A 23,757-nucleotide genomic window follows, 5' to 3' on the forward strand; every position below is an offset into this window, starting at 1 on the left:
AACGTACTATTGCTTTGGCCCTCCGGAAAACCGGCACCAAGACTTTCAAAAACAAAGTAGAAAGAATAAATTATACCTTCAAATTCTTTTATCGTTCCGTCCTAAAATACTTTAATTAATTACGCAACAGTTCAAAAATTTCAAAATCTTCACATGATTCATTAAGACATAAGAGAGACACGCACAAATATTTGAGAAAAGAAGATCTTTAGCTTTTTGTTGGCAACCAATGTAAAGGGCTTAGTGAATTATGTGAGAATCTTGATGTATAATTTGTAAGAGGGGCTAATTTGAGCCCACTAAATTATTTAGGCCCAATAGCCCAAGATTAGTGGGCCCGAATTTATCGCAAGTCCAAGATTGTTGGGCCCGGATTTATCACCATCAAACGGGCTGAATCGCTCTAAGCCTCGAAAGGGTTCGGATCCACGAACTTAGAGACTTACTCGGACCCGGACTCGAAAGGGTATTGAGCTATCCTAGAGATCTGAGGCACTCGGACTCGAAAGGATTCGGATCCACGAATCTAGAGATCCGAAGCAGTTGGCTTCGAACGGATTCAGACGCAATCTAGAAGTCGCTCCGTTAATGAGTCCCAGAACACTTGCGGGCTCGGAGCTTTTCGGGATCTACGCACCAGAACCATGGGCGTAATGGAGTTCGAACAAAGGACCCGATCCCGAGAACGATGAGTGGAGATAAATTCACTCTTCGGTTAAACTAGCCTATACCCGGGTCGAGGTGGCACGATCTAGGGGGTCCCTGAGACTCGGCAATATTTGCGGCAGGGCGTTCTCTTGAACTACCCCTGACCCTTATGCGGCAGGACGTCCTCTGGGACTACCCCTGACCCTTTGGGATGATTGGGGATCATTGGTTAGGTGTGGCTAAGAAGAAGGGTTCACCGAGGAGTTGATCTCCTCTTCGGGGTTTTCCTCATTCTTGGAGAGGTCACCTCCTCGAACAAGGTGGTTAGAGAGAATATTCCCCATGTGCCTTGCACATGGGCTCTATCCTACATCATGAGGTGTCTATAAATAGCACCCACCCATAGCTTTACAAGGGATGGATTTTGGAGAGTTAACTCTTGAGAAAGAACTAATTTCCCATCTCCATTACCAACCTTGAGAGTGAAAGTGGGAGATCCATGGGAGAGCCTTGTCATTATTCTTTCTCTAGCCATTTTGCCTTCTTCTTCACCCAATCTCTTATCTCCATCATCTCCTTTACTCTTGTGTTCTTGAGTTGAGACCATTGAAAAATCTAAGCCTCTCACATTTCTTCTAGAGAATTCAAAGTTGTTCTTCAAGGATCTTCGAAGATCTTCGAATTTTCCAACTCCTTTCTTGAACCCTCTCCTACATAATTCAAACACTATTGTTCTGAAATATAAAATAGAAGAATTGAGGAGAGAGAAAATGAGCATGGTGAAGAAAGATTACCTATTTCATAAATGAAAGCAGGGAAGATAGAGAAGCCCAGGCCTCCTGTCAACCAAAGAAGCAGAGGGTCCTCTCTGGGGTTGGACTCAGACTTAACAAAGTAGTAAAAAAGCTGTACATCCTCTGATTCATCTACACTCACATACCTGATTACACACATACATGTATACACAATGCATATCAAAACATTAAAGATCTATATATTCATGCACAAAGAGAGAAGAAGAAGAAGAAGCTGAATCAATTATGCTGACTTGACTCACCCACCCGGTTTCAAGTTCAAAGGGAAGGGGTCCTTCAAATCCTAGGAGAGACTCAACCACAGAGTGACAGAGTATGAGATTTGAGCAATCAATTATCAAAGTAAAAAGCAGCAAAATCTGAAGCAAGCAAAGCAAGTGTGCCACTTTTGAAGCCATGTTTGTGTTCAATTGGGAAGCAATTAATAGGGATGTTTGACGCTAGGAGTGTAAAAATGGTCCGCGGCCCAGGGTAGGCCTTGCTCGTTTAGGCCCATTTGGGCCCAGGCCTGAGCCCCTAGGCTAGGGCCTAGGCCATCATTTTGAAGCCCGACCCTACCTGTGGGCCCGACCGGTTAAGGCCCACTCAACGCCTGGCCCGAGGCCTGGCTCGCCTAAGGCCCAGTGTTTTTTTTAGTAGAAAATTTTGGTAGAAAAAATAAAAAAAAATAAAAAATTTGTTCACGCCAGCCCTAAGCCCCGAGCCCAGGCCCACCGGTCTGTCCAAGGCCCGAATACCTCCTTGGCTTGGGCCTAATTTTTTGGCCCTTGGGCCAACCCAGTCTGACTCGAATTTTGGTTGGAGCTTGCGAGGCCCGACATGGCCCGAGCCGAGCCAAATTTACACCCCTAATTGACGCATTGCTGACCCAGCCTCAGCTCAAAAATAATTTTTAGAATGGGTCTAGCTCCTCTCTGGTCTGGAAATTTTGTTTGGTCATGGTGGATATAACTCTGGATTCATCTCAATAATCTAAATTGTTTAATATGTAGAACTCGTCAAGCACATTATCTTTATAAAAAAAATCACGTTAATCAGACATCGATAATGACTTGATTAGTTTGCATTTGTGTGTGTAATTACTTTTAAAAACATAATTTCCGTTGAAACAAATGCAATCTGTGATTAATGAAATTGATGTATGGTTCCATGTGCTTCCAAACAATTTCATTAATCATGGCATTATTTCCATAAATAAGTCACCAAACAATTTCATTAATTTGCTATTTATTTGGTTGCATATTTTGAAAATAGTTTTGTAGTTTCGTGATTTGAGTTTTATAGTTTGGAGTTTTTTATTTTGTGATGATTTGTAGTTTTTTTTGTAATTGAATAGATGGGTATGAGAGAAATAGTGATTGAATGATGTGTAGTTAGCAAATGCAATATGCGATTGACTTTTTATGAAAATAAGGACATGATTTATGAAATTGTTTAGTAAGTAGGTCAAATTATTGTGTTGAAGAAATTTGTTTTCTAATTTATGCCACTGATGCTAGATCTCACTACCAGACCACCGCCAACGCTAGAAAATTTCCAGAAAAATGGTCGAAAATGTCTGCTGAGGTGGCGACTAGTGGTAGTGGTGATATGGACAAATAGACAGATTATATAGACATATAAGTAATTTGTGGATAAATACTATCACCACCTGGATTTCCAAGATCTAAACTAAAAAAAATATTCCTGCACAATAACGGAAAAGGCAATAAATATTGAAAATAAAATATCATTCTCTGTGGCTATATGTATCTTTTAATACATGAAACATATTTATTATATACATCATATATTCTATATGGCATGAATATAAAATATGTAAATAAAAAAAAAAATCATTATTTTTACAAAAGAGATGCCTTTAGGCTTATATGAAAAACTGTGTAACCCTTAGCAAAAATATAGGCACTCGGCCTACAAAATATAAAGGCCATATAGGACAACAATTAACAGAGCTATCTCTAGCTCATGCACACATCCGAGGTCAACTCAAGGTCATGGCATGTTCTCAACATTTCAAAATTTATTAACAACGTAGGGTGACCATATAATTCAGTAGAAAATTCTTTATGTCTACTAATATGTATCCACAAAAGCATTTGATAATGATACTACACAAATATAGGATGCTCAAATTCGTTTTCCATCAACAACAATGTTTACTTTCCAAATTTCATAAATTCTCGAAGTGTTTAGTACGAAACCTCAATTCTCAATTACATTCCATTGAAATCCTCTCAAGGTACATTCATTTGCTAATGGCCATCACTAAGCACCATCTAAACATCACATTTTACCAGTTGCTAGCTGGAAGGACAAATGGGTACCTATTCTGTAGTGGCCTGGGTCAGGGCTGATCCATTGTATTCTCTCAGGTTTGGACACGGGATTGTCCCAGGTGTTTGTGGCCTTGATGGTGTGGTGTAGGGCCTTGGAGGGTCTTGGGTTGGCTGTGTAACAGTAGCACATAACTTTCTGTCTAGACAGGTTGTGCCCGCGACCATGGGGCTTGCAGTTACAATGGTCTAGTCTGGAGGTCGCGTCTGTGATGGTCCTCGGCCAGGCAACGACCAAAACATAGCTTCACGTTGGTTGACTAGGGGGAAGAGTGCATTGCCTGTGAGAAGCCACGGTGTCAGGCCGCGACTAAAGCAGTTGCGCCCGCAAGGATCTTGGTATCCCTCATGACCAGGTATGCTAGGTGATCGCACATGCGATGGTGTTGGTCTCATTCACGAGGTGTTAGATCATGGCCACGATGGTTCGTATATTTAAGTCATCAATGCGCTGAAAAGTTACTTTTTTGGGTTCTCTTTGTCTCTCTTCTGCCATTTTCGAACCCTTTAAGCTTTCAAGCTTGTATTTCATCTATTTTCAGTGATCTTTGACCCCTAGTTACATAGACCAAATATAGAGGGTCGTGAGGGCTTCGATTTAATCTAAACAGATCGTATTTTTGTCACTGGTGGATTTTTTACTTTTCTTCTCTTTGTGTCGAGAGGCAAGGATTCTAGAGCTTCTTTTCAATACCTCGCTATAGATAGACTTGTGATACTTTTTATGGCATTTAAAAAAAAAATTATAGTTGATTTTGTTAAAAGACATATGGGTTGCTTTGGGTTTAAATTGGTGGATTTATGAATTATGTTTATAATTGACTATGGATTGTAAAAGTATGTTTAGGATATGGGGTTGGAAGGGTTTGGCGTTTCATTCATAAATTTTGGAATGGTAAAGAAAAAGCTTAATGTTAAATTGAAATTGGGTTATGTTGTGGTTGTTTACGAATTTATGGTTTTTGATTAATGTTATTGGATGTTGGCCAGTATTGTGTATGTTGGGATTTGGAGTAGTGAGGGTTTGTTTTCGAAACAAAGTGTGATTAATTACCTCTTTTATAAAACAAGAGAGTTTGGAACGAACATGAACATGGAAATACCTACGGGTGTATTTATTGTTTTGATTACGTAATTGGCATCTAGAGTTTTGTCCTTGGCCATTGGTGAAAGATGGTATTGATTGTTTCTAGATATATGTTATGAGTACTATTGTATGACGGGCTATGTAATGTAGGATGATATGTTGTTGATTGTAAATGGACATTATGAATAGACAATTACATTGTTGAGTTGTGGATTATGTTGTTAAACAAGGAATTGGAATGCTTATGGATGTGTTTATGTTATGAGACTGTCGTTGGATAGCTATGGTTTTGATGTTTAGTAATCTATATTATGTTTTGGAAACATTTTGGAAATGTAGGAAAACTTGTTGTTGAACGGTGGTGCACGGAGCACATTTTGAAATAAGTGGGTTGATGTATTTAACTGTTAATAGTCGTGGTTGTGATAATTGGACTAGGTGTATGTATTACACCATTATTTATGTTGGTTAGCGTGTTATGCTTTTATTGTGATGTTGTTTAGGGGTCCGTTTCCCGCTGTATTGAGCTGGCAAAGCGTGGTGCCTTGACAAATGTTTCCTCGTCCTTCTGGTTTTGCACCCTGTAAGTGTGAAAGGGAGTCTGTTTCCTGCCATATTTGAGCCGGCAAAGTGTGGCACCTTGTGATAGGTTCTTCTTCCTTCCAGTTTGTGCCTCGTAAAGTATGACCTGAGGGGCACCCCGTTCCAGGCAAGGCCAGTAAATTGTTATGTGTTATTTGTATCATGAGATCTGCCTGTGATAGTTGAGTTTTTCGGGCCGCTTGAGTGGTCATTTGGTCACTCAAGCGGTGATTTTCAGCTCCCAATAGTTGGTTATTTTGCAAGCAAGATCGCTTGAGCGGTGAAGTTGTCGCTAAAGCGTAGAATTCATGCTCCTAATATTTTCACTTTAGTTTTGTAAAACTTCTGGGACTTCTTTTTTTTTTCCCTTGAGCGCTGGAATGATTGCTCGAGTGATCGCTTCAAATTTGTGCTGTTCGCTCGAGCATAAGAAGTTGTCCTCAAGTGGTTTGTTCGGGATCAGCCAGCATAAAAGCCACTTTTTGCTCTTTTTCTCTCATTCTTCACTTTTTTCTCTCCCTTCCCTCTTCATGACCGAAAACCCTAGCCACAAAACCTTCAATTTCACCTTATTATACCAAGGATCCACCTTAGATCATACAAGATTAGTGATGATAGAGTGAGGATCTTCCTCTTGACCGATTGGATTACGATTTCGTTAGAGTTTGTGCTTGGGTCTTTATTGTTTGTTTACGTTCTTGAGGTAAGGAGTTCTCTTAACTCTAATCTTTTAAGATTTAGTTCGATTATGTTGTATTATGGAAAGTTTGCGTTGATTTGAGTTTGAAATCTTTGATTTAACAGATGTTTATATTCAAAAATTGGGTTTTTCACTCAACCTTTGAAATATTTAGAATGCTTTGGTACTTTGATGGTTAGCGCTTGATGATTTGAGAATTTAACAAAGAAATGAGGAAAACCCCTAATTTTATTCAAAACCCTAGTATTGGGTTTTTTAAATTAAAAGAGGTTTGAGTTAATCGGTACCTTGTGTTGAAAATTAAAGTGATTTTCCATGTTGATAAGTGTGTTGGACAAATTTATTGCCTATGATGATATTATTGGTGATTTAAATAAGTTGAATTGTGTAAATACTAGGAATGTTGAAAGGATGTAAGGTAATGTTTTGCAAGGATTGATGGTTGGTAAAGAGTAGAACATGGAGTCTTAAAAATGAGAATAGTTCATTAGATTTTATGTGTTGAACTCTTGTGCAATTAAAAAGGAATTTCGAGATAAAGAGGAAGGTTGAGAACTCATGCATTGCATTGATTTTCCATGGAGTTGGACTAAATATTGGATCATTCCAAGGTGTGTGTGTGTGTGGTTTTGAAATGCGTTGTGTGTGTGTGTGTGTGTATGTGTGTGTGTGTGTGTGTGTGTGTGTGTGTGTGTGTGTGTGTTGAGGTGCCCAATTGCCTTTCCAAGCTCAGTGGCCGGTAAATGTGGGGGATGTCATTGATATTTTGGTACAGGTGCCCAATTGCCCTTTCGTGCTTGGTAGCCAGTGAATGTGGGGGAAATGTGAAATGATTGATGGATGTCCAATTGTCCCTGTGTTTGGTGGCCTGAAAATGTGGAGATGCTTTTAAAATGAAATGGATGTCCAATTGCCCCTCCATGCTTGGTGGCCGGTAAATGTGGAGGTTTTCAAAGAAAAAAAAAAGTAAAAGGTGCCCACTTGCCCTACTGTGCTTGGTGGCCAGTAAATGTAGGGGGGGAATTTTGAAGTGTCTTGCATGGAGTTGGTTTCAAAATGAAAGTTCTTGGTTATGATGATGGGTAATGAGTTGAGTCACATGGGTTATAAATTTTGTATTTCAGAATTTGGTTTCTAAACAAAGTTAAGTGGTAAACATGGCATGACATTGTATGAGCATAATTATATTGTATATTCATTCACATTGTTAAGTTTACTTCCTACTGGGTGTAAAAGCTCACCCCCGTTTTATAGGCTGGATGTCCTCGAAGTCCATGTGATGAAGGTGACCCAGGACATTGTTGATAAGTGAATGGAATTCAATACGGAGCATTGAAGCTTCTTTGATGTTGTTTGCCTACAGTTATCGAGCTTACTTGTCAAGTTAGGATTTTGTTTGTTGAAATCAAGACCCTTAGTCTTGAAAGGTGTAAGCCCTTATGGAAATTTGGATGTATTTAATTCTTCTTATATGTATTTCTGTGCTTTGTAAATTATTATAAAGAACTTGAAGAGGAACCTATGAGAATGTGACAGACTCCAGTTTACAAAGTTATTTACTTTTATTTATTGTTCACATGTATAACCCAAAAATTAGGGAAATTAATATTGGATTATTGGATAGTAATGATGTGGTATAAATCGGATCATTACAACTTGGTATCAGAGCGCACCAAGTTTAAATACACTGGGCTCGTGGGAAGTGACGTTTATTGCAATGGGTTAAGAGTTTAGAATGGGACGTTTTAGTGCTTACTCTGATTTGTGTTTGCTAATGTGATTATGTGGGTATGGGATTAAACTCTTGACATGAAGTTTGTGCCTATGAATTCTTAGGCGTCTTGTTAGGAGGGCACCTGATCAATGCCATTCTAAACTTGAATTCTTTGAATGTTGTAGGATAGATTAGCATCTTAGGAGGATAATTCGTATGCGCTTTATGTGACTGTGTTTATGTGGTTTGCTATTGTGAGATTGTTATGTGTATATACATGCTTAGATATTTTGGGTAGAGTGTGGGGTTCCATTCAGGTTAAATTCTGAGTTAAGTTTTATCTTATTCTTATATAGGATGTTCGGGCATAGTGATGGGAGTCGTGGTAGACCTCGTCGTGGTGGTCGAGGTGCTTCCTCTCGAGGAGAGGGGGTAGGCCAAGCAAGTATAGCCGAACGGGAGGTACATGGTGTTATGGGCTTGTTTGCTCGAGAGTTGGTGGGTGCACTTCGGGAATCTATGAATATCTTGAGGGCTGAATAAGTGGCATGGGCCGCCGTAGGAGAGGCTAGATTCTCTTATTTGGCTAAGGAGTTCTTTAAATCTAATCCCATGGAAATTCATGGTGGTGCTAATCCCCTTCCAGCGGATTAGTGGCTTAATTTGAGGTGTTTCACATAGTAGATGATGAGTTTTGGGTCACGTTGGGGGCTTTTCAATTGAAAGGGGACGTGGATCAATGGTGGAAATATGCCAAAGATTGTATAGTGCACATGTGGGTGCCATTCACTCATGCCTTCCAAGAGAAGTATCTCTCACCCACAGCCAGAGAGCGTCTAAGAAAACAGTTCGAAGAGCTCAAACAGCTTGACACAATCGTAGCAGAGTTTGAAGCCATTTTTACTAGTTTGTATAGGTTTGCACTAGAGTTAGTGGCAACCAAGGGGTGCCATTGTTTGGAGTTTGAGAAGAGACTTAGGTGGGAGATTAAGATGAAAGTGGTTGGTAGTATGATTCGGAACTATAATAGACTCATGGAAGCAGCCACACATGTGGAAATTACTTTGGAAGGGGAAAGGAAACAGAAAAGTAAGAGACAAGGATAAACCGAGTCACGGAGTGACTTGGGGACATCCTAGTCGAGGGGTAGCATTAGCACACCTTTGCAATCACAGCGAACTGAGCCTCAGGGTTTGGTAACGGGGATAAGTTTAGGGAGTATCAGTCAGAATAAGATGACTTGTTTTTGATGTGGCCAGCAGGGTCACAAGGTTTCAACTTGCCCTCAACGGGAGGGAAGATGACTATAGTAGCGGTTGGCTCCTTCATAGAGTTAGTTTCAGGGTAGTGGTCGGATATGCATTTGCTACTAGTGTTGACAACAAGGGCATGTGAAGAGACTTTGCCCACAGTTAGTGGAAGTCCCTAACATCTTGGGATCTCAACAGTCGCATAACCATCCACCAGTCTCGAACTGGAAACAACTCCACAAGTCAACCCAATCACAAGATAGGGGACCCTTTACTTGTTTGAAGTGTAATCAGCCAAGCCGTGTTAAGCATAATTGCCCCCAGAGTGGATGGGACCCATTCAATTATTCTAGTCTAGATGGTGATGTTATGAAGGAGTAACGTGATGTATTGTTGTTTTAGTATGGTAATGTTATGGTATTGTAGGTAAGGCAGTGTAATTACAGATGTTGCATATGTATGAATATATGTGTGTGTATTTTCCAAAGGAATTGGACGGTAATTATTTGTAATTTTATATGTTCTGATGAATCCTTGTTAAGTTTGTAATCTTAATCTTGTTCCGAACACGTTATTGCTTCGTAAGTCGAGTGTGTGAGGTCTTGTGAGAGTTATATGTAATTAAGATGGGATTGTTGGAATTTGGGATTTATATTGAGATGTTAGGAATGGAATTTCTTTTATTTAGGTATATAATGCGAGGGCGGTGTGACCTCTTAGAGTTCATAGAAGGAGAGAGTGGTTGGGAACAAGTTGGTGCGAGGAGTGAGTTATTGTAACTCTATCAGTCTATTGTGTAATGTGAGAGGTTCGATGGCCAAAGGAATATGTGTGACTGGATTTAAGGATGTGAGCGATATGCTTTGACCTTTAGAAGTCCAGTTCGGACTCAGGTGTGATAAGAGGATGCACTTTCCTTATAGGCACACGAATGGTGGTTTGTTTGGGACCATGAGTGGTAGGGTTTGATTTGGGAAATCTGGTATGAGTTCGAGGAATGTGTGGAATGGTGTGGAAAACTCCTTATCGAAGTAAACAGTGATAGGTAGAACGTCTGTGCTTACTGTCGCATGTAGGAATTTGTTGAGTTGGTTAATCAGTGGGTTGATAGGGGAGTTTGGTTGTCAAGTGGTCACCTTAGGAATGGCAGGGCTTGAGTAGGAGGACTGTAAAGTTGTAGGTGCATTAGGGTGGTTTTGTGAGTGTGAAGTCTCGTGTATGTGGTTGTGTAGCTAGAGTGAAACTTGTCTTGAGTTGATGAGATTCCCTTGGGTTGAAGTAACGTGTGGTAGACTCATTGTTTTGACTTCTGCATTCTGCAATCGCATTACCAATGCTATGTTATGGAGGAATAGCATTACAGAATTATGAATTTTCTTGTGTTTTACTTGTATTGGTAATACGATTGTTGTTCCTATTAATTATTATTACAAAAATGTTGTGTATACGTTGTTGCATCACTGTAAGAGTGATGAGCGTTGTTGGGTGACGGTAGAGGTTCACTAGGTATTATGTGAAAAAGGAAGCGGAAATAAAATTTTTCTTGTGTTATGATCGCGAATGGCGTTGATAAACGTATATGTCATGGATTTGTCCTAAATTCCAGTGAGGGATTTCACCAAATAATTGTTGCAGCATAATTGTAGAGGATTATGTGTCCAAATTGGCACTTCCGTGGAAAAAAAAAAAAAAAAATTGAAAGAGAAAAAAATGTATTTCTAACTTTGGATGGTATGAGCTTGAACTCTTTTTGAGAAATGTTCTAAATACAAAAGATTGATTTTCAAATAATTAAGAAAAGAGAAATTTTCTTTTAACAAGAAGTTATGTTGTTAATTGTTTGAAATGAATGGGTTGGATAGCAACCTTATTTGAATTGTTAGTCACAGGTTTGTGTGGTTGATTGGATGAGTGTTTTGGGGTTGTTGGGGCTTGTTATGCCGGAGTGTTGTTTTAATCATGTTCTATTGTAAGTTTTTCTCTTTGGTGAGAGTCAACCAAATGTTCGATTGCGAGGACTTTCTTTCATATTCGAGCATTGAATACTCGATGGGGTTGTGCATGTTATTGGTAGTGGGGCATGGTGAACAATCTTTGGGTGAAAGTTGTTGTTATTGTCCCTTGTCTTATCAGCTCTAATGAGTTATGTGAGTCGATGAGATGTTTTTCTTTTTCTTTTTCTTAAGTTGTTGTTCAGAAGTCCTTGGGGCCCCGAAATGTTGGACCGGATTCGGCAATTTCTTTCAAGTCTGGACCTAATTTTAGTTTGTGGTCATCCTTATGTTGGTGGTTGAGCCGTCTTGTTAGCTTTTTCTTTAATTTTGGGGATGAAATTTTTCAAGGAGGGTAGACTATGACAATTCATTTTTTCGGACCACTCGAGCGATCATTTGGTCGCTTGAGTGGTGATCTTCAACTCCCGATAGTTGGCTATTTTGCAGGCAAGATCACTCGAGCGGTGGAGTTGTCGGTCAAGCGTAGAATTCATGCTCCCAGTATTTTCACTGTATCTTCGCAAAACTTCTAGGACTTCTCTTTCTTCATTCGAGCGGTGGAATGATCGCTCGAGCGGCCACTTCGAATTTGTGCCGTTCGGGATCAGCCAGTATAAAAGTCACTTTTTGCTCATTTTCTCTCATTCTTCTCTCTTTTCTCTTCCTCCCCTCTTCATGTCTGAAAACCCTAGCCACAAAACCTTTGATTTCACCTTATTATATCAAGGATCCATCTTAGATCATGCAAGATTAGTGAAGAAGGAGTGAGGATCTTCCTCTTGACCGATTGGATTGCAATTTTGTCGGAGTTCGTGCTTGGGTCTTCGTTGTTTGCTTACCTTCTTGAGGCAAGGAGTTCTCTTAACTCTAATCTTTTAAGATTTAGTTCGATTATGTTGTATTGTGGGAAGTTTGCGTTGATTTGAGTTTGAAATCTTTGATTTAAAAGATGTTTATATTCAAAAAAGTGGGGTTTTCACTCAACCTTTGAAATATTTAGAATGCTTTGGTACTTTGATGGTTAATGCTTGACGATTTGAGAATTTAACAAAGAAATGAGGAAAACCCCCGATTTTATTGAAAACCCTAGAATTGAGATTTTTAAATTAAAAGAGGATTTGAGTTAACCAGTACCTTGTGATGATATTATTAGTGATTTAAATAAGTTGAATTGTGTGAATACTAGGAATGTTGAAAGGATGTAGGGTAATGTTTTGCATGGGTTGATGGTTGGTAAAGAGTAGGACCCGGAGTCTTGAAAATGAGAATAGTTCATTAGATTTCATGTGTTGAACTCTAGTGCAATTAAAAAGGAATTTCGGGACAAAGAGGAAGGCTGAAAACTCATGCATTGCATTGCATTTCTATGGGGTTGGATTAAATATTGGATCATTCTAAGGTGTGTGTATGGTTTCGGAGTGTGTTGTGTGTGCGTGTGTTGCGGTGCCCAATTGCCCTTTCATGCTTAGTGGCCGGTAAATGTGGGGGAAATGTGAAATGATTGATGGGTGTCCAAGTGCTCCGTGTCCAATTGTCCAATTGCCCAATTGCCCTTTCATGCTTCGTGGCCTGAAAATGTAGAGATGTTTTTAAAATGAAACAGATGTCCAATTGCCCCTCTATGCTTGATGGCCTGTAAATGTGGAGGTTATCAAAAAAAAAAAAAAAAAAAAAGTAAGAGGTGCTCACTTGCCCTACTGTGCTTGGTGGCTAGTAAATGTTAGGAGGAGGGGGGGGGGGGGAATTTGAGGTGTCTTGCTTGGAGTTGATTTCAAAATGAAAGTTCTTGGTTATGATGGTGGGTAATGAGTTGAGTCACTTGGGTTATAAATTATATATTTCAGAATTTGGTTTCTAAACAAAGTTAAGTCATAAACATGGCATGGCATTGCATGAGCATAATTATATTGCATATTCATTCATGTTGTTAAGTTTGCTTCCTACTAGGCATAAAAGCTCACTCCCATTTTATGGGCCGGATGTCCTCAAACTCCAGGTAATGAAGGTGACCCAGGACATCGTTGATAAGTGAATGGAATTCAACGCGGCGCACTGAAGCTTCTTTGATGTTGTTTGCCTACAACTATCGAGCTTACTTTTCAAGTTAGGATTTTGTTTGTTGAAATCAAGACCCTTAGTCTTGAAAGGTGTAAGGTCTTATGGAAATTTGGATGTATTTAATTCTTCTTATATGTATTTATGTGCCTTGTAAATCATTATAAAGAACCTGAAGAGGAACCTATGAGAATGTGACAGACTCCAGTTTATAAAGTTATTTACTTTTATTTATTGTTCACATGTATAACCCAAAAATTGGGGAATTAATATTGCATTATTTGATTAGTAAGGAATGATGTGGTATAAATCGGGGTATTACACTGCCATCTGTTCTATATGCCTGGTTGATGGAATTGGTAGTATGTATTACTCTCGGTTATTTATTTTTTAATATATGTGTTATCGATTTCGTGTCGTGCTTGTCTATTTGCCCTTGGGCCTATGGCCAGAGAAGATAGTAGATGTATTGTTGCGTAGATGCATTTAGTGTATTGAGATGTGAGGTTGGGTTATGACTTGCATATGGGGTTGTGTTTTCAAAACAGATGTTTGAGTGAGATTATTTTATGTTAACATGAAAGGTTTTATCAAAAGAAGAATGGGGTTGGAAATGCTTTTGGCAGCAAAACAAGAATTTAAAAGAGAAGAAATGATTTTTATACTATGTTGTATCAAGAGGAACTTTTTGGGAAAACCATATTTATATGAGTATTCTTTTAGATATTAACTATCACATTACTCGTATGGTCTATTGTGGTGCATGCATGATCATTTCTAACTATATGTTGTGATTGGTTAGGATCTTTGGAATCTCTACTAGGCTTAGTGCTCATCCCACATATTCACAAATTTTTCAAGTACATGGCTGGAAGATTGTTCGGGACTTAAAATCTTTTGTTATGTTTGGCCACGGAGCCTTTCTATTTGTTCGCCGAGTGCCATGTGATGTATAAGGGTAAATCCCTTTATTTCTATCTATTGTTATTCAATGTAAGCCTAAGGGCATTATACCATATTTTATTTATACATCATCATTATCGTGAGAGAATCTTATTATTCATTCTGAGTTCATATTCTTGAATGGAATGAATGATTTAAAAATGATAATAATATAAAGAATTTGGTAATGGATTCCAGCAATAAAAGTCGGCGCGTTACATATTTTACACGTATTTTTAGTCTTTCATTGTAGACTCTCTCACCAACTTAATCTCATTCATTTATATATTATATGGATTCACCATGACCATTTAATTTAAAATAATGATTTTCTAAACTCAATGCAACAACACATGCAATTCTAACGGATTTGCATCTCATGAATTCAACAATTCAATATACATCACATGAGTTTCAATTCATCCTATACTGATGATTTCTACAATGATATCATTTTCCACCTATTGCCAATAATAAATCTTTACAATATTATGCAAAAAATTCACAATTTAAAGGTATTCAATTGAAACAAATTAGGTATGGTGATCGATCGCCCCAACTTTGCGACAGGATATCATTTTCCACCTATTGCCAATAATAAATCTTTACAATATTATGCAAAAAATTCACAATTTAAAGGTATTCAATTGAAACAAATTAGGTATGGTGATCGATCGCCCCAACTTTGCGACCCATCATTCTGCGTAGAAAGTTTGGTTTTAACTCCCGGACATTATTTATTGTTTTAGCAACATTATGCACATGTGATAATGATACATATAAGCAAATGTATGTACAAGACTAAAAAGGGTGATGCCTAACATCAAACAAATAAGAGTAATTAGGTCGAATAAAGACCCGAAGTGTTACAAAAATGGGCAATAACACATGGATAGATAGGTGGACAAATAAATGACACCTGGACCGATAGGTAATGTGAATAGATAGACAAATAGATAGGATGATATGGTCTTCTCAAATTATTGCATACTTTTGAACTTACAAAAATACTAGACCTTGGGGCTATGGTCCCAAAAAATATTAAAATTAGACTTTAGGAAAAAAAAATCAACTTTTATTATAAAAAATAAAAAAACCACCAAAATGTTTGTCATCAGCTAAAAATTCAACTATCACATCAAATATATATTTTTTTCATTAATCAAAAGTAGTTTTATAGTAATTTAACAAACTCATTTTAGGGTTTTTAATCTTTAAAAAAGCCAAAAATCAATTAAAAAAGACAAACTTAAACAAAGAGAAAAGTGGGTTTGGTAAATTTGGAGAAAATGAAAGCAGTCGAGTGTCATGTTATGGTTGCAAGTTATGATATTTGTGGTGTTAATTATCACAAATTAATTTCATAACTAAATCTTTTTAAGTTAAAAAATAAAAAATAAAAAATTATGACCAAACCCCATATAAGGTATGGCAAAAGACTTTTTTAAATCATAACAAAAATATTATCATAATTATCATCTCCATAAGTCAGAATCAAATTATAACTCATATCACAATAACTAATAATCAATAATTCTGAACGTAATAATTGGAGCATAGAACACATATCTTTTTATATATCATAGAATTTCTATAGTTTTAAATTTATTTATTTATTTATTTATTTATGATAGCATTAGCAGCAACATGCGGGTCACGTGGAAATTATAAAATCACCTACACAGTAAGAGACAGAGAATCAAAATCTGTAATAATTGAGTAGCCGGCCATTAATCAAGATCTGTGTCATTATATTTTATTTTTATTTTAAAAAATGTTATATTTATTTTTTGAGCTTAAACAAATGTTATAAAAATCTAAAATAAAATAATGTATAGGCCGTGTTTGGGTAACATTTTTAAAAATTTTAGGGCTCTTTTGGGAACACTAGTAAAAAACCAGCTTTTTAGTTTTTCAGCTTTTTTAGCCAAAAAAATAAGTTTTTTTTATCCAAAACAATCCAACTTTTTGCCAAAAAAGTCACTAAAAAAGTCGAAAAGTCAACTTTTTACCAATTTTTCAAAACACCACTTAATCCAAAACTCCTTTAATTTTTGTTTTTATTTCCAAAAAGTTGTAATTAGTTTAGTAAAAAAAAAAAAAAAAAAAGAAAGAAAGAAAGAAAAAAAGAAATGGAATAAATAAATAAAAGGAAATGGAATAATTAGTTTATTTATTCCATTTCTTCTTTTTTTTTTTTTTTTTTTTGAACCACCCCCATTGCACATCACTACTATTGACCACTATTGCAAATGGCCTCTTTTGCCAACCACCTCCCTCGACCATAAGCCACACCTTCTACCGCTGCCAACTACCTTCTTGTGATAATCACCTTTGCCAACTGATCACAATCTCTAACCGTAGACAACCACTTTTGATCACTTCTAGCCACCACCAATTACCTCTCACCGATGACAACTACCTTTAGTAACCAACTCTCCCATCTGTTAACCATCTCTGACCATCGACAATTACATCTTTCACTTGTTTTCAAAATACAATTTTAAAATACTTGTATACTGAGGATGAGTTATATGACACCAATTATATTATTGAAGTGAATTATATATATATATATATATTTTCCTGAAGTTTCATCATTGTATGGCACATATGTTACTAAAATAAATAAATAAATAATTGCATGTGAAAAGTCCATACTTATGAGGTCATACATGTTATTTGGTCTAAGATTTAATCTTTTCCAGTTATAAGGGCACCTATTGTCATTGCAGTAAAATTGGCCAAAAAACGTCATTGGGTGACGAAGGAGGTGGTTGGTGGCAATGAGGTGGAGAAATATGTGACATTTGGACAGATAGATATCATCTTTTGGACAAATAAGTTATATTTGAATAGATAGACAGATAGGTAAGCTTTTGGACAAATAGATGTGTTTTTGAATAGGTAATGTCTTGTTGGACAAATAGATGTGTTTTTGAAAATTTACGCTTGGGGCTATTGGCCTAATAATTTAAGAAGTAAACATCTGACCTAAATACCATATTTTATTTCTAGATCCACTGGGATCATTTTTTGAACAAGCAAGTGAGCATAGACAGTTGAAATATACGAGCCTACCCATTTATTGATCACTTTCTCATAGAAAAATAACAAACATTGCACCCTTAAAAAATGGTGTTTATATAAAAATAGTTGTATCAATAGATAAGACCATGTCTCGTATTGGAATTTTGGCAACTTGAAGGTGATCACACTTTCAGGCGTTGGCACATCCATTTGGGTTAGGTAAAAGATTGATCATAGAGGTTGATTAGAAATCCATCTTTCGAACATAGCACAACATTCAGCAGGTTTTTCCTCTGGAGCTATATGTCCTCCTCCCTGTTAACACACATAGAGTTCAGACACATACAAAAACAAAAAGGTGGGGGAGAGGGGGAGGGGGTTAATTTCACTTTCTTTTATCCTTTTAACTATTGCCATTTTTCTTTTTTAATTATATCTTAAATTATTAATTTTATTTATATGGTTATTGAAGTATTGACCACAAATTCATCCAAAACCTGAAGTTGCTTGATAAAATGACAACTTTATTATTTATATTATATTTTCAACATGCCCTCTTACATGTGTCCGAACTTTAATTCTTTATAATATGCCAAATATGTGCAAACATTTTTTAATTATTAGGTAAGTGGTGAGGTTCAAAGACATAAAATATTGTCTGCTCATATACCATATTGAAGTGTTAACTACAAACTCATCTAAAAGCTCAAGTTGTTAGAGAGAGGGGTAATTTTATTATTTATATTATATTTTCGACATTAGTCTATTGAGTGTTTTATTTATTTATATTTCAGTTCATATGATCCAATTCAAGATAAAATGTACAAAGTGGTGGAATTCTAACCTATTACGTCCATACAAAAGGTAGTTTTATAGTCCGCACAATCTAAATCATACAATCAACCATTTGTCTTCTCACTCACAATTATACTAGACAACTTACAACTTATAACCAAATAACCCATATTCTTCTCCATTCCTTATTTCAAAATAATGAGCAAGAAAAATTAGTGTCACAGTTGTGTGGTTTAAATTGTTTAAATTTTAAAATGACATTTTTGCCCTTCAAATTAGTCTTGGTGGTTATATTTATTCTTCATTTGGCTAGCTTAAAAGCTAACTTATTGGTTAAATGGGATTTTTTTTTTTTTTTTTCTCTAAAAACTCTTATCTCATCTGACTAATTCATGTTTTGCAAAAAAGGTGACCTTTAACTACTCAAAAGCTTGTAACAAAACCGTAAACGTTAAGAATATGTCAAATAAATTAGTTTTTTTAATATTAAATTTTTTTGTTGATTTATTTTTACCCAATAAATTAGTTTTTAAACTAATTTTCAATAGATAATCATCTCCAAATAGACTAAGTCTACCCTCAAATTAGAGACTCTCCGAACGAATTAGACAAAATTGATACAAATAGAATAAAGGACAATAATTTAAGAGATAAAAGTGAAAATGACCTAAAAAAAATACGAAGAATGTAAACAGAAAATAAAGAAATAAAAAACAAAAGAATAAAAGAATGTACTTCACCTTTTGTACTATGATCATTTTTTTCTTCAAAAAATAAAAAAGAAAAAGAAAAATGATGCAAAAAACTTGTTTGGCTACTTGTTTTTCTAAAATATTTTTCCAACATCTCTGTTTTTTGGAAATACTTTTCTCAATTTTAATAATAACTCTTTTCGCACAAAAGTAAAAAGGAAAGTGTTTTCATTTTTTTATTTTCATTTAAAAAAACGTGAAAACCAAAAATAAAAAATTCGAAACGATACCAAACACATTTGAAAAACAACAATGCTAGAGGGCCACAATTTTTGTGGCCACAATGGCTCAAAACTGTCAAAACGACGTCGTTTTGGGTGCAAAACATGCCAAAACGACGTCATTTTAGCAGTTTTGAGCCATTGTGGCCACAAAAATTGTGGCCCTCAAACATTTTCCTTTGACAAATATGCAAAACAAGTGAAGTGGAGAAATATCATACCTTAACCGTAGCAAATGTCATCCGATTGGAGTAAGTCCTTGTATAACTACACATTGTCAATGAAAAATAAATAAATAAATAAAACAACATTTGCAGTAAGCTTTCATCTAAGAAAAATGAATATGAAAAACTAAGGTGAACCTACCCGGCAACTTGACCTTGGACCCACCATGAATGCCAGTCATCAACAATGGAATAGTTGAGAGCTCTAATCCATTCTTGGGTTCCCAAGAATGGAACTATCATGTCGTGGTCACCACTGTTTCAGCCATCATTACACCAACAACTTCTTTATTATTATTATTATTATTATTATTATTATTATTGTTATTTCTATTAGGTTATATTACAAATATACCCCTTAAAATTTGTTGAAAGTACAGATTACAAATCTACCCCTTCAGGTTATGTCTGGTTAAGTCTCACTTTAATATCTAAACAGTTTATTATGTAAATTTTTTGCATATCGACTCATCATAAAATAAAATAAAAATTAAAAAATTAAATAAAATCGATCTAATAGTGATTATTATATATAATTTTATCAGATTTAACTTCAAAATATAAAAGTATGTTCTTTTCACCATGAATCTTAGTTGTTTAATCGTGTTTCAAGAAAATATAATGAAATCATGTAACAATAATTTATTAATTTCTTTTTCCTTTTTTTTCTTTTTTAGTTTTGTTTATTTATTTATTTATTTATTTATTTTTGGGTGTGTGTAGATGATCAATACTTATGAGACCTATAAAAATGAAGAGTTAGACTTCTCTCCATGGAGAAGCCAACTCATTTTTTCTTCTTTATGCTTTTTATTTTTGAGAGCCTTTTTTTGTCCCCACAAATCAGTCTCTTTACCCTTACCATTTCCTAAATTTTATTTATTACCATTTTATCTATAATTAAATTACCATTTAAAAATTGAAACCTTAAAATGATACAAATATTGCATCATTGCTAAACCCTCTCCCTTTGTTATCCCATTTTCAATGACCTCTTCTCTACCCTACTCGCCACCTGCTCTTTCCCACCTTACCACCATTTGCATCGCTAGGAACGCCTGCCTCTTCTTCTCTTTCCTTCCTTACCATTCCTCCTTTTTTCCTCCTTATCTTCCTACTTGAAATATCTTTCATCTCCACTGCCCTACCTCTTCATTCCCTTACAATCTACGTGAGACCCCCCATCCCTTTCTTGCTCTCCTCACAACCCCCACCACCTCCTCTCACCACCTAAAATCCTAGTTCTCGTCATTGTTGTACCCTTCGAAACCCTAAATTGAGAGATCAAGGCTCATCTTCTCATACATATGAGAGTGAGAAGTATGAGAGATAATAGAGAGTAAAGAGAAAGTAAAGAAGAGAATGGATGTAGAGAGATGAAGTGAGGTTAACATTGGACCTACACTTATCCCTAATTTTTTATTACAATATTATTTCCATTCCTAGTCTTTCAAACCCTAACCCTAACTCTACACCACCCACTACCACCATCTTAGGCTGCCACACCTAGACCCTACTGACCCTCTCTCATTGCTCCCTACCGCCTTTAACACCAACCTCACCCTCTTCAGTCCTTCTTTACTATTTATCACCCTTTTCTAGCCTAGCCCTACCCTTCTCCTCTCACTTCCCTATGCAACCCTTTTGATAGAGAAAGAATAACTGTGCGAGAGTGCATTCAAGAGAGAGAAAGTGAGTAGGAGAATAAGAAGAAAAGAAAGAAAATAGGGGGTATCGAGGGAGGATAAATAGGGGTTGATGTACTAATAGAGAAAGAAGAAGTGCTAAGGAAGGGCATAAGATGGTGCAAATGGGGTTGGGAGCTAGTGATGGTGGGTAGAGATGGGCTAAAGGGTAACGACAAGGTGAGGGATGGGCTACTTGAGGCAGAGGTAGAGGTAGAGGTGGGGGCTAGGGTTGCAATTTCATATGTTAGGAATGAAGATAAAATTAAGATTAAGGTTGGTGTTCAAAGTATGGTTGGAGAGGGTGGGTGAGGATGGGCATTAAGGTGGCAGAGGTGTAGGGGATGGGCTACTTGAAATAAAGGTTAACATAAGGGCTAGGATTAGAATTTCATATGTTAGGGATGATGATAGAATTGAGATTAAGCATGAAGTTCAAAGTAAATAATAATAAAAATAATAATAATATCAAAAATCAAAATTGTGGTAGTGTTGAAAGAAGATAGGGGTCCAAAAAAACATGAGTACTTTTAGCAACATTATTTTTAAATAGGTACAATAAGGCGAAATATTGTGTAACTAAAACCACCATTATTTATTTCACTTAAATTTTTATTGTAATGAAAGAAACATAGTGATCTCACCTGTATATGAGAGATTTGTAACCTTTAGTGCTGAGGTTCACATGATATTGGAAACTGTCCGAGATTAATTGAGTGTAAGGCAATCCATAGTCGCATCTTATCCATTCCCCTATGCTTCCCTATTTTAAGAAATACAATTCATTTTCATGATATTTTTCTTATAAATAGTTTTAAATATCTATAGAAATGTATCTTGTTTCCCTCCTGGTATTGATACATTTCGACAAATCAATGAGAAAGAAAAAAAAATACATGTATATTGGTCAATTCACAATAGTAGCAATTTGTACCTGATACCATTGGTTCACAGTATTGATACGACAAGTTATGCTACTATAAAACACATTTATTTCACGGTTAATGATTTAAAAAAAATTGACAACCCATCTCTCAATTTTGATACATTTCACTTGATCTTCTCGATACTAATTCTTCTCTGAATACAACTATTTAAACATTTCACTCTAAAGAAACAATGTAAGATGTACCTTTTGGATATGGAGTGCTTCTCGGACTCTATCATCGTTAAGCCACAAATGGGAAAGTTTGTATACATGAGTCTGCAATCAAGGAAGACAAGTGAAATAGTCATAAGATAGAATCTCATTCTCAAACCGTACTTATGGGATAATTGAGATAAAATACAGTTTCAAATGATATATCAAAGTTTGGGAACCTTGCCAATTGAATAGCTCAGTTAAAGGTTTTCCATCAGGGTTTTCACCCCTCCTGCTCGTCACCTACTTGTGGAATACTTTATCATTTTTTACACATCTATCCAACCAATGTTGGATCTTTCTAAAATATATCTAATCGTTAATAGTAATGTCAAAACTTTGGCAATCTACTAGAGCTTTTGCCAAATTGGCATAAATAATCGCAATGCTAAAATTTTGAAACTTCAATGGCAGCCTCGTTAGATCACCCAGTTAATTCAAATAGTTTCTACAATGTTTTCAACTTCAAAAAGATTTGATGGACATAACTATGTAGTTGCCAAACTTCTCTTTTGTAACGCCCCGAAATAATTACAACAGGAGCATCCACAATATTAATAAATAACAATACCATGTTGAACACAATAACCTTTTTGTTTCATATAGTCCCGTCGTACAAAAGGTAGCACATGCAGTTATATATTCACAAGTCCTAATCCTGAATTTATAGTATGTGTTACAAGCTAAAGATATGAAATAAGATTTAAAGCAAATAAGAAATTCCCTAAATGGATTTAAATCCAATACAATTAAAGCTATTGGCTTGCAAAAAATAAATACAACCACATGCAAAAACAAGCCTTCAACTCTATGCCTTCCTAAGCTATTGCCTTGGCGGAGGCATATCATCAATACCTGAAAATGGTTTTCTCTACATAGGGTGAGCCAAAGCCCAGTAGAGATACTATAACACAGTTTATGAACCTTAACAAAGATATAAGGTGAATGCATATGCAATGCTCGTGCCAAAACATTTTCATTTCTTTTTCTAAAATCGTCCAATGCCAAGTTTATATCTCAATTCATGATATCATTTCCTTTACAATAGAAAACAGGGCAATGAATACAACACTGTGAATCTCTAGGACGTTTCTGCGAGTAGGTTACAAGCACTACAAATTTGTCATTTTTACCAGTATTAACAGGAAGGCTCGACACCTTACCGTGTGGGTTTTTAGACCTTCACCAAGGACACTCCGGCCAACATAATACCACAACTACACTCCTATCCAGATTCACTAAGATATTCACCTCTTTTTGCTCAAAACAACAACATTTTCAATGTGTTAAATATGAAACAATGCTCAATGCAATGGTTGAGAAAATAGTTTCAATTCTTCTAATTCTCATGCAATTTCTACAATAATCATAGCTATCCTCCCACTAATAGCCCAAAACAGATATCTCTAAACAGATAAATAATTTCCATAAAGATAAACTTTTCGAAAATCTCAAGATGGAAGTGATAATACATATCCAACTTCACCATCCTTATCAACATCAATCCAATTCCACATTTCCAACATCAATTCCATTTATCCTTACAAAATCAACATTTGAAATCTTTAGGGCAAAACCCACTTTTCTTTATAAATCAATCCCCATGATAAAACGCACTATTTTATCATAACTCATCCTTATTTACAATCCCATAACCATTTCCAAGAATCCATTTGAAAACCCCACTTTTGATTTTTAACTCAAAACCCCAGAAAATTCCCAAATCACAATATTGTTTTAGAAATAGCAAATAACTAAAAATCATAAGAAAGTGTGGAGAATCCCT

At 36.1% G+C, this 23,757-nt stretch overlaps 1 protein-coding gene across 2 annotated transcripts in view; it reads right to left on the reverse strand.

The window, feature by feature from the left end:
• Positions 1 to 17,185: 17,185 nt before the first annotated feature.
• The window catches only part of LOC114263769 (serine carboxypeptidase-like 7), a 33,358-nt gene continuing 26,786 nt past the window's right edge, over positions 17,186 to 23,757 (reverse strand). Inside the window, exons 10-14 of one of the 2 annotated variants that reach the window (XM_082874024.1) lie at positions 21,963 to 22,034; positions 21,475 to 21,593; positions 19,288 to 19,401; positions 19,143 to 19,188; positions 17,186 to 17,468 (exon numbers count right to left, since the gene is read on the reverse strand). In XM_082874024.1, coding sequence (XP_082730150.1) covers positions 17,385 to 17,468; positions 19,143 to 19,188; positions 19,288 to 19,401; positions 21,475 to 21,593; positions 21,963 to 22,034 — 435 coding nt within the window. In that variant the 3' untranslated portion in view covers positions 17,186 to 17,384. The remainder of the gene's footprint in view (positions 17,469 to 19,142; positions 19,189 to 19,287; positions 19,402 to 21,474; positions 21,594 to 21,962; positions 22,035 to 23,757) is intronic. The other variant, XM_082874025.1, reaches the window with a different exon arrangement.

Source organism: Camellia sinensis, chromosome 6, assembly GCF_055761805.1.
Source record: "Camellia sinensis isolate YWXY chromosome 6, ASM5576180v1, whole genome shotgun sequence".
In the NCBI taxonomy this organism is placed as follows: Eukaryota; Viridiplantae; Streptophyta; class Magnoliopsida; order Ericales; family Theaceae; genus Camellia; species Camellia sinensis.